Source organism: Daldinia caldariorum (assembly GCF_022478825.1).
Source record: "Daldinia caldariorum strain CBS 122874 unplaced genomic scaffold F4812scaffold_30, whole genome shotgun sequence".
Classification (NCBI taxonomy): domain Eukaryota; kingdom Fungi; phylum Ascomycota; class Sordariomycetes; order Xylariales; family Hypoxylaceae; genus Daldinia; species Daldinia caldariorum.
Genome location: NW_025953066.1, coordinates 195143 through 206627, shown reverse-complemented (window position 1 = coordinate 206627; position 11485 = coordinate 195143). Strand labels below are relative to the sequence as shown.

At 46.3% G+C, this 11485-nt stretch overlaps 2 protein-coding genes across 2 annotated transcripts; both read left to right on the top strand.

The window, feature by feature from the left end:
- The first annotated feature begins 384 nt into the window (after window positions 1-384).
- Window positions 385-2972, top strand: F4812DRAFT_447899 (uncharacterized protein). The gene is made up of 2 exons (XM_047935808.1): window positions 385-1344; window positions 1400-2972. Exons 1-2 carry the CDS (start codon window positions 901-903, stop codon window positions 2333-2335), a joined length of 1380 nt encoding a protein of 459 aa, XP_047785500.1. The 5' UTR covers window positions 385-900; the 3' UTR covers window positions 2336-2972.
- A 6610-nt stretch (window positions 2973-9582) lies between these two features.
- F4812DRAFT_453755 (glycoside hydrolase family 18 protein) lies at window positions 9583-10942 on the top strand (the record flags this gene model as incomplete). The annotated part of the gene is made up of 4 exons (XM_047936528.1): window positions 9583-9765; window positions 9852-10083; window positions 10174-10742; window positions 10853-10942. The coding sequence occupies 4 exons, from the start codon at window positions 9583-9585 to the stop codon at window positions 10940-10942; spliced, it is 1074 nt and encodes a 357-aa protein (XP_047785499.1).
- Between the last annotated feature and the right edge of the window lie 543 nt (window positions 10943-11485).

Here is an 11485-nt window from a genome sequence, read left to right as displayed (position 1 = left end):
AGGTACACAGGTAGTTAGCACAATAAATGTTGGGGTTCGAATGAATAATTGTATAACTCACGTCGGATCTGGGCAGTTATGTAAGCTGTGCAGGTTGCGTTACACAATGGGTGCCTATTTCTTTGAGCGCCAGCAGAAGGCTATGGATGCTAAAAGAACGTTGAAAAGCCTTAGCGACGCATAAGTCATAAGCCCCCAATGGAGGGGCTGTAGGCAAGGCTGATGGCGCACTTGCTCTATACTATCAATTGGTACAAGGTATTTAGCATAAATATATGCAGAAATTAGTGACGTCTAGGATCTTATCTAGTATCTAAGATAATCAAACCACGCTGTCTGCCTCGAAAATTAAATGAGCAGTCTTGGCATTTTGTTCTCAGAACAACATTATATTATAATTCAAAGAATAATTCAAAGAAAATCGAGAAAAATAAAAATAAATCATATTCAAGTAAAGCATTATTTTACAAATTATATCATATATATATCTAGTTATTTCAAGTTTGATATCTTTGGTATAAACATTAATGTTGAAAAGCCAAGACCTGCACATTTAATTTTCGAGCCTGACGGCCACGCCGACTTGCCCCACGTCAACTTGGATAAAAAGAGAGGTAACCACCTGGGCAGGAGGTAGCGTACTTTTAGTAGGTATTGTACCTAGGTACTTTTTTAGAATAGTACTTAGAAGTTAGGACGGGCTCTTTTGCAACAATCGTCAACCATCACCAACCAACATCTTATCACCAATCACACAACGTCGCCCGATCCTGACCATTGCCGTCTATTACCTGGGTACCTAGGTAGCATTCCAACTACGATAGAATAACTATAATTGTTATTTCCGATCATCCCGTACAGATATCCTTTCAACACTTCAATTGACGATTGATCCCGAAAATGGCCGAACCAACTGAGGGTAGCTCTGACCCTCAAATCACCTTTAAGGTGAAGACGTCGGGCGACAAGCAGCATACCATCACAATGTCCGAGACCGCTACGGTGTCCGATTTGAAAAACAAGCTCGCCGGTGCCGAATTTGAGGATATCCCTATCGACCGACAGCGTCTGATCTACTCTGGTCGCGTTATGAAGAACGAGGAGCCCTTGAGCACATATAAGATCAAAAACGGCAATACCGTTCATCTAGTCAAGAGTGCTGCGAGCAACCCGACCCCCGCCCCAGCCTCGTCATCGACAACCTCTTCTACACCTACGGCGCCCCAAATTCCTACCAATATGGCCGCGGGTACGGCAAACAACCCTTTGGCAGGTCTAACAGGCGCAAGATACGCCGGCCTCACTAATCTACCATCCGCAGATATGTTTGGCCCCGACGGTGGGGTAAGTTCTTCTTTTATTATTACCTGACTTGGAGACTAATTCAACCCTTTCTCAGATGGTTGGTTCCATGATGGACGAGGAACAGCTAGCCAATATGCTCAGTAATCCGAACGTCGCCCAGCAGATGAATGAAATGATGAATAATGACGCTTTCATCGATATGATGATCCAGTCGAACCCGATGTTACGAAATAACCCTAACGCCCGCGAAATTGTGCGATCGCCGCTCTTCCGCCATATGATGACCAGCCCTGAAGCCTTACGAGGAGCTGCACGGTTACAACGAGCGATGGGAGGCCGCCAAGCTGCCCAGAATGCCTTCCCTATGCCTGGCGTCACTGACACCACCCCCGGAAATACACCTTCTAGCAGTGAGTCGGATAATAACAACACTAATGCTACTAGTAACCAGAACCCCGGGGGCCAGTACAATCCGTTCGACCCAGCTACCTGGAGCAACATACAGGCTCCAGGGGCTGGTGGTGCCGCTGCTAATCCTTTCGGTGCTTTCTTCAATCCCTTTGCAGCGGCTCAACCGAGTCAAGGGGCGACCAGCCCAGGAGCAACTCCAGCAACGGGTGGCTCCCAAACCGAAGGCGCTAATACTACCACCAACCGGTCCCAAGGGGCCGGCACCGAAAGCACATCAAGTCCTCCTCCCAATCCATTTGCTAGTCTCTTTGGTGGAGGCGCAGGTTTTCCAGGCGCTGGTGCTGGTGCCGGGGCGGGCGCAGGTGCGGGCGCAAACCCTTTCGGAAACCTCCCTCCTATGACGCCCGAGCTTTTGCAGCAAATGGTCCAAGTTCTAGGTATGGGGTCACCGTCAGGGTCACCTGCCCCGCCAGATAACAGACCCCCCGAAGAACGATACGCGGAACAGTTGAGACAACTAAACGATATGGGCTTCTACGATTTCGACAGAAACGTAGCCGCCCTGCGACGGAGTGGTGGAAGCGTACAAGGTGCCATCGAGCATCTGTTGAACTCGTAACAGATGACAAACTATTAGCGTTTCGCTACTCTATTGTGCCTTTTATCAAGACGCTATCATGCGGTGGGTGTAGGCGATGGAATGCTCTTGTGGGAGAGGGGTGGCAGTTGGATTGAAATCCATGACTTGATGAAATATCCTTCCTGAGCAGGGTCCGGTCAGACGTCTTGCTCGGGCATGAGTGTCTGCAACTGGAAGGGGGTGATGTTTACCTTTGTAACACGTCTTATAATAGTGAGAAAAGAAGTGACACTATTGAACCAGAGGCTTTTGTTATGTCAATTCGGTGCTATATATGTCTATATGTGTCACGTCTATAGAATCTAGATTGGGGGTGTGATAAAATGCATGTTATCGCCGGGGGGGCTAGTTATAATGGTGAATAATGTAGATGAAGATACGAACAATAACGACAGCGTTACGAAGTTCTTGGCTTACGTTAATTATAAGATTTTGGTTCTTTCGTTTTTAATATAATACATAGTACTTGTACAATAACTTGATGCAGGCCTAGTTTTAGAAAATACACTAGGAGTCCATAGTAGACGAGAATATATATCGTCTGGTGAAATAACTGGGCAACCTACGACTATACAATACGCACCAAAGCACCTTAGTAAGAGATTTTAGAAGTTACATCCCTCCTTGTTTGAGACTTAATTATGATTTGAGTTCTATTGAGAAGCTGAGCTACATTTCTAATTTATCGTTTCTATACTTTCTCACGGTACGGTCCTATAGCGTAGGCCCTAGTGGGTCACCATCGTGTATATAAGATAGCCAGACGAGGGACCTCTCACAGGTAGTTATCTCTTTCTGCCTTTGTGCAACAACGATTATCTCTACTCAAGCCTTGACACTTTCCTATGGGAGAAATAAGGGGAATTGTACACTTATGTTCGTCTAATAATAGATGGGATTCTACTTTGATAGCATACGGTTAATGTCACGACGTGGGACCGAAAGATCCCTTTTAAGGGAAACAACAGAGCCGACTACAATGATGAGCACTTGTGACTCGATACAGGTGCTAGAACGGTTGTGAACTTCCTCGGAGTAATGACACAACAACCAGAATATTCTTTCTAGCTTTTAAGTTAACTAATCAAATACAAGGTGGAGATTTAGTCACATAATAGTAGAAGAAGTGAGCTTGGGGCTCGGAATTAATGATTACGAAGTAGCAAGTAGGAACCGAGGAATCTAGGTTGCATTTCTCAAGATGTATGGTAACCTAGGTACGTATACTTAGTCAATAACTGAACTGAATAATCTTCGGCTTGTATTATAAGATAACATCAAAGCTTGGTCTTGGTCAACATACGAACACTTGTGCATCTTCTCTCAAGGAGACTTACTTTATTCTTGTATAAACTTAGCGGATATGCATCCATATATGCCTTTGATACCGCTTGTCTTCAAGCATTCATGCCCAACGCCTAGTACCTACCACAAGATCTGTACACGATAGTTCCTTGGCATATTGCGAATATGAATATGATTTTTGTCTCCTGGAAGCCTTTCTTTGACGTGTCCCTCAGCTAGGAAGTGTCGATCATACACTGACTTTGCTAAAACTTGCAGTTTAGGTTGGAGGTACCTAGCAGTGTAAAGTAAGAGGTAAGTAATGGAGTTGGAGTAGCGATGTCTTCTAATCTTGGATATGACCCCAAAGCCGACCGCAAGGTGTCAACTGCTGAAATACTGGGTTTCAAGCTCTGTATTACGCAACCAGGTGTTATAAAAAGATCGGTATTTTATACGTGTGAGAACTGGGTTGGCGTACAGGAGGCGCTACGTGTTGTGGCAAAATCGCTAACTTGCTATCGGGATTTGTGATATCCAGGCTTTTGTTATTGTTAGGCTGCATTTACCAGCAGGGTTATGTATGCATGCTGAGCGAGCTCTCACATAGCAGCTTTGTACGTATGCTTTTGTGAATGCTCAACCATGTCGCCTCACTTCCGGACATAGGGTTACCTGTAGATATATGCCGAAAACTCGGGACAACTTCAACGACACACAGTACAAGCACGTGCTTTATGATCTTATGTAGGACAAGGCGAAGTCAGAACTTATGTTCGTATAATTACCTCGGTAATTACTATAAAGTTAGTTGATAGGATAACTCCCATAGGTAGAAAATAATCATAAACTCAGCATAACCCAAATCTGATAGCACGACGTCCCCTTGTTTATATTTTACATAATTGTTGACGTCGTCGTCTAAATTTCCGCCCTCATACCATTCGGCGATAGCAGTTTATCACCTGCGGATTCCCCTCCCCTCCCGCTTCCACCTCGTTGCCGAGTCCCACCTAATGCACCCTTGATCCTTCGGCCCCTCGAAGCCTTGCTGGTGACCGGCGGCTAATTAGTGCCACATCCGCTTAGTTAGCACGTTAGCTGGTCTGACGATCGCTATTACTCGATGTCACTTTGACTCGCCTCACTATAGCCTCACTAGACGCGCTGTTGATCAGGGTCCCAGGGCAGGGCCCCAGAGATTGTCGCGCGGTAGTATGCGAATCAGCGTCCATCTCAACCGCAACCACATATTGTTTGTTTGTGTACGACAAGTGATTTTGTATGTGTGTATGCTGCACTGCACTGCGCTGCACTGTACGATACCAATCTAAGCAGCTTAAATCTGCTGGATACCACCCAACTTGAACCGGTCTGGAATGCATGCTGCACATGCGCATCGTAAGCGAATATCTCATGTCAGTTAGCAACATTCTGCGCAAGTCTATTTCTTCCAGGAATCCTTTATGCCATTCCCTTCCACTCGGGTTCTTCCCGATTTCCCCCGAGGGAGGTAAATTTGAATTAAACGCTATCGGATTTGCTCATGCAGCGTGATGCGAGGACCAGACTGGTATCTACCAGGGAGCATATAGCATGAGAGGTGCATCTAAAAAAGATACCAGACGTAGTAATGCTTTCGTACAACCAACCTGTCTATATCCGGAAGCTCGGGAATCGATCGTTGTATTTTTTGGTGAAGGAAGTCGGCGAATGCGAATTGTCTGTAAATGTACGGCGCCGACTATTGATATACCTACTACTTACACGGTATATAATTATACCTAGGTAATTATACCTTAGGTACCTTATACATATAGTTATGTATAAGACATATTTAGGAATACCTCGGTAGGTAGTTACACAGGCAGTAACTATTCAAAGTTCAACCAGGGTTTAGGTACTAGGTACGATTTACATAGTATCTTATTACGCTTAGCCAATAGTAGTCTAGGAGGTAGGTAGCATTTCTATGTGGAGGCTCAACAAAATACGGCTAGGCCCAAATCGTGTTTATTCCATTGCTTGCGTTAGCGCTTTTTCTTTTCCATTAGAGGTACCTAAATTGATGATCTTCGCCCGCAGTACCTCCGGGTTAATGGATTAATGGATCCTTTTTTTTCTTCCCAACTCCATTCTCAGGTACCTAACCTAGCTTCTTCTACCCCTATGCCGATTAAAAAAATTTAACAGGAAACTTCCCTATCATAAAATATAAAATATGCATTTATTGCCCAATATTGAGAAGAGCACCCTAGATTCGTTCCGGTGGTGCTCGAAGGGTTACCTCTCCGGCCCGCCAGGTAGCATGCATAAAGGAATAGGGGTTACGGATCCGTACATCTCACGCTTTTGACGCCACGCAGAAGTCATGTCTGGCCATACCCAAAATATAGTCCGGGGTGGAACAATATCAACAGTTCTTGGGGGTTTAGCTGGTGAACGGTACGTTATAGACCTTAATTAATTAGTTGAATGGTCTAGCATAATCTACCTAGGTAGGTAGGCATTCAGTTTGCGTCGTGCTGCGACGTTACGGTACTGTGGTACTATGCAAGTGTCTTCAGATCTAAATAAGTTCAACTCAGTGGTATATCAGATACTAGGTTAAGGAGAAGATTAGGTACTGGCTTTCGGATACCTGTTCCCGTTCTAACTTCTAACTAGGTCAACCATCAAGCACGCCTTTCTCGGTAAGTGGATCGATCGATGTTTGTCTTAAGAAGAGAGACGCAGGCGCCCAACCACATCAAGTACCTAAACCGAAAGCCTCTTTGGGTTTTCGGTGGGATCCATGGAGCTACGGCCTGTAATCTGATTGTAATCTGATTCAATCAGCCAATAAGCTATATGACCTATCATATTTTGCGACATAGGGAACAGACAATTTTTGGTTAGCGTGGCGCTGAGATGTCCCAGTGTTCTGGATAAAGAGCTAAGGAACGCCCAGCGGACTCGGATCTCGTTCGCAGTGGAGCTGACGATGGTGTTACTGATGCTCTAGCCGCTTCTTACACCACGGTCCTTCATCAGACATCGATTTTTTTTCTACTACGGATATCGTGAGCTTCTTCGCGATACGATGCTAGGTGAGCAGGTTGTGTTTCTATTAGAAATGATTTCACCTTGGCTGCAGGTTTTATGGTCCCCCCACAGAACCACCAGGACTGTAAGGACTGAAAAGGCGGAGTTTATGTAATGATCTTCTCTTTGTGACAAGTAGAAATCCCATCTCTACGCGAAAAATATGATGCATATTTTGGAGCTCGCATGTTGGCATCTGCAGAAACCTGCAGGTTGTGAAGTCTGCAGTTCGCATTATCAGCTCGGTCGAGGAGAGAGGTCGGAATCACTCATCTCGGTCGTACCCAACTCGTTTCCCTGCACCCCAGATGCGTCATTGTGATCGGTTACAGCTAGCCTACTTGGTTAGCTTGCCTACATACCTTAGGCAGTAGAGGAGTTGAAGGCTACAGATGCGGCGCCAATCAGAGCCGTCGTATCCTCACGGACCAAGACAGGGGCCAATTTGTTCAAGGTTATTCCTAAACCCAGCCAGCGTCCATACTACCCTTATCCATACATCTCTGCTTGAACGAGCGGGGCGACCTTCGAGAAGCTTTCCACATAGCACACAGCGAATATGCAAATTCCAAGTCTAGGTTGGCATCAAGTCTAAAGTATTGGAAATCAACCTGAATAGGCAAGTCGGAGCTATTGTCTCACCGTCGCATACGAAAGGGGTTTCCTCCATTCGTTCCTTTACATTTGGTACGTATGCAAATTCTCGATACTTCCAGAGTCATCTTTATAGCGGGACTGCTATAACACAAGTCAACTGATCTGGCCTTCCTGCGTGCCTGCGAGGTTCGCATTTGGAAAAGGCGTGATAGCATCTAGGAATGACTACCATTGGTATGTTACATGCCATCAGGTATCTATCTATCTCTGTGTGTCCATGACCACAGTCGCTGAACATCCCAGACATCCCTAGTGAAATATTCAAGGAGGCTGAACCGAAACCTCCGCACAGCATATCCTGGTCTCTACCTTAATAGCAGCTAGTCTCTTAAAGGAACTAACTTCATCAGCTAATTTTTTTTTCTCTTTAGTCAGGTACCCCTAAACCAATTGATGGCGTTTAGGGTTGAGGGCTTCGGTAACATATCCGTATGTGAAAATTATAGAGCCGGGACGCCTCTTTTCCTGCATGAGGGAGTGTCACCTGAATCACTCCTGGCTAGCAGCCCATCTCTGGGTATGATGTTAGCAGTCTAAGGTAGGACAGGGTTGGTGAGATTTCTCCGGCATCCCGGTCCGCTCATATCCAACTGTTTCTATCTGACTTATGATAGAGATAGGGGACTTATGTCGAGACAACGCAGCGACAGGCTTGGTATACTAGGTACCGCTTCGTTAACTGCATCCTCACATGTCTTGGCATGCTGGTTGTTTATCAAGCTTCTTACAGCATCTCTCTTCTCCATACACTACCTGCATGGATATTACCTAGTGAGTTCTTGCCTCGGTACATCCATGATCCTCATTAGGGCTCGCCTAACGTTACATACTACGTTGTAGACAGCTCTTGTATTCATCCCACGCTCCACAAGTTATCAATGCCCCGACTAGAATGTCGGACTGATTGGGTAGGTAGCTTTCATCCCAAACGGACAACTGAAGGCCAACAAAATGTAATCAAAGAGCGGAATCCGGCTCACAGGACATTTGCCAGCCCATGGGTCAAATTGAAGTCGTGGCACCTATCCACCGCAGTGACCGATGCCTTTTTCATGCCCGGCGAGGTCATGATCGGCCGACTCCCTCCAAGGATAAGCATCCGCGTCTGTTGCTTGTTTGTGCTGTACGTACAGAACATGGAGACATATCATGCCTGAATTTGTGACAAGCTACATTGCCAACCGTAGTAGATAGTGTCGCTCAGGGTCCCGTTCCATCCATCTTCGAACAGCGATCTCTGACAACAACTTTCCCAAACCCCACCCCTCTTAGAGGAGCCCATTGGAATCACCAACCCGATGAAAGGCGGCCTATTTACTCACCTTCAAGGGAGGTTATCAAACCCGGAGGGCCTTATTACTGTGATATGCGCCGTTACTAGTTTAGCAGATGGTCTAATCCCTTCCCCATGGCCCATGGCCGGTCCACGACAACGCCGGTCCATATCTTTCCCCCCCTACCGACTTGCATGCCTAATCAAATTATGTACCAACCAAGTAACTCACGTAACTCCATCCAGTCTCTTTCACCATTTCCTGACTGATGGAATTTTGACCGCCAATCCCACTTCGTTCTTTTGTTCGGGCTAGGTCAGGCTGGGACCTGTTTACTACTACTGGCCTGTCCTCCTCTGCCTGAGTTGACCATATAGCGGCCCTATCTCTGTACTGATCCCCGTCGCAATTATGTCATGCATGGATAGCTCAGCGAACGATCTCCATAGGGGTATCCGAATACATATGTACCCAGATGGTTCCCCTTGAGGCGAAACAAAAGGTTCGATGATGCTACGCTTTTCTCCACCGTTTTCGCGCTTGGGAGCTGATCAGGTCTCTCCCAAGCCTCTTATGTATAAAAATTTCACACGCAAGGTTGGTCGTTTCGGGCTCTAATAGTGGCTCTGAGACAACAAATACAAAGCTGTGACGCCTCATAACTCGCCTAAGACTTATCCATTTATACTACAAAGGTAATTTCAACATGCGCCATCTTGAATTTTATTATCCTCTTAGTTATTGGCATTCCGACTACTGCCTCTCGACTTAAAAAAGCGACCTTTTTTCCTTTTTTCCTTTCCAACTAGTTACTTCGAAATTTTCCTCCGAAAACGTTCCGGACGGAAGAGTCACAAACAGTTTCGACAATTTTGTCTTCACAGCAATAATTATCCGCGAGAAAATAGCTACTTAACCTAGCTCAATATGAGTTCTCCACCGTCTCGGCGGCGGAAGTCTGTGAGCGCGTCGAATGTTATGCTCACAAATGCTGTCTATTTCCCAAACTACAAGATCTACAGCGGCGCCTCGCCGGGGATGATGAACTACAGTTGCATCAACCACGTGTACTACGCTTTCGCTAATGTGGCGGCGGACGGTTCCGTATTTGTAAGTTTTAACTCTGTTTACTTCGACCAGTACGCTTAAAAGGTTATATAAAACGGCAAGAATCCCGACATTAATATTCAGTTTAGCTGAGCGATGAGTGGGCAGATACCGAAGCACCTTGCGACGGCGTCCAAGGCGGGCTCGGATCCTTGATGCACCTGAAGCAGAAGCATCCGCATCTGCAGGTCACTATTTCGATCGGCGGCGGAAACTCAAGCGAGACCTTCCGAATCGTCGCCTCGGACGTTTTACTACGAGATAACTTTGCGCGATCAGCGAGAGGTTTAGTGGAGGCCTCCGGTATGGATGGTATTGATAGTATGACTTCTCCTTTCCCCTCCCCCCACATCTACCGACCCGAAGGTTACATCACGTTACATTACAATATAACTGATCTGCCGTAAATAGTAAACTGGGAGTATCCTATGAACCCCCAGCAGGGAGCAGACTTCCTTGCGCTCCTGGCTGCCATACGGGTCCATCTTCCGGAGGAACAGTTTTTTGTCACGGCGGCTCTCCCTGCTAGTCGCACGGTTCTGCATAACATCGACATTGCGAAAGCTGCGTACTATCTCGACTACATAAACCTGACGGCGTATGATTTCTGCGGCCCGTGGTCGCAGCGAAGCGGACACCAGGCGCAACTGTACTCTATGAGCAAGGACGAGACGTCGGCATCCTCCGGCGTTTCGTACCTCGTGGGCCACGGCTGTCCCACTAGAAAGATTCTGCTGGGTATTCCCCTTTACGGACGGAGCTTTCTTGGGGTTAGCGGCCCAGGACATCGAAACAAGGGAGCAGGAGGTGAAGACGGGATATTCGAATACAATACGCTGCCGAGAAGACACGCTAAAGAGGCCGTGGACAAGCGGATAGGGGCCGCGAGTTGCGTCGGAGGGGATGGAGGATTTGTCACCTACGATAACCCGGATACCGTGAAGATGAAAGCGGCATACTGTAAACAGAAAGGACTCGGGGTAAGTTTCTATGATTCCCCTTGTAACCCCTTTAATTACTATCATCGGTACTTTCACGGTGCTTTATCGATGCTCCTCAGAACACATCTAACCTGGGATAATAATGATAGGGTCTGTTCTACTGGTCTGGGCCTGGCGACTCCCGAGAAAAATCCCGAAGCTTGATTGCGGCCGGATTCCGAGCGTTGCACAGTTCATAAACGAATCAACCAGCATTTCTTTTGGTTCTTTTCAGCACACATTGGTGAACGGAGTTGAGGCGGTCATTACGAGTGTTTTGCATTTTCATGGCGTTAAAACCCTATATGTAGGGCAGATGCATTAAGATTTGGATTTTCTGGAGATAGCATGTGGCGCTTCCATTGCATCATCCATCCCATTACTCGAGAACAGGGGCGGTTTATAAGGAGACATGGTTAATGGTCTTTTGCATTTCCGATCTAGCAATAGCTTCATTATACCTCGGGTACCTGGATAAGAGGTACCTACCTAACCTGCCTAACCTACCTAGGTACCTACACATCATTTACAGACTCCTACAAAGACAGGCACAGGATTTATACCCAATATAACAGAAACACCAGAAGAGTTTCCTTGGAGGTACAAGATCAATGTAAATAGACGGAAGCATAAAGAAGGATGGGCATTATGCGTTAAGGGGGATTGGCACGGGATTCTGTTGGGAGCTACCTGAGACTCGGTAGAATTAGGAGAAAAAAGTTTTTTTTTTGGAATATTGTGAT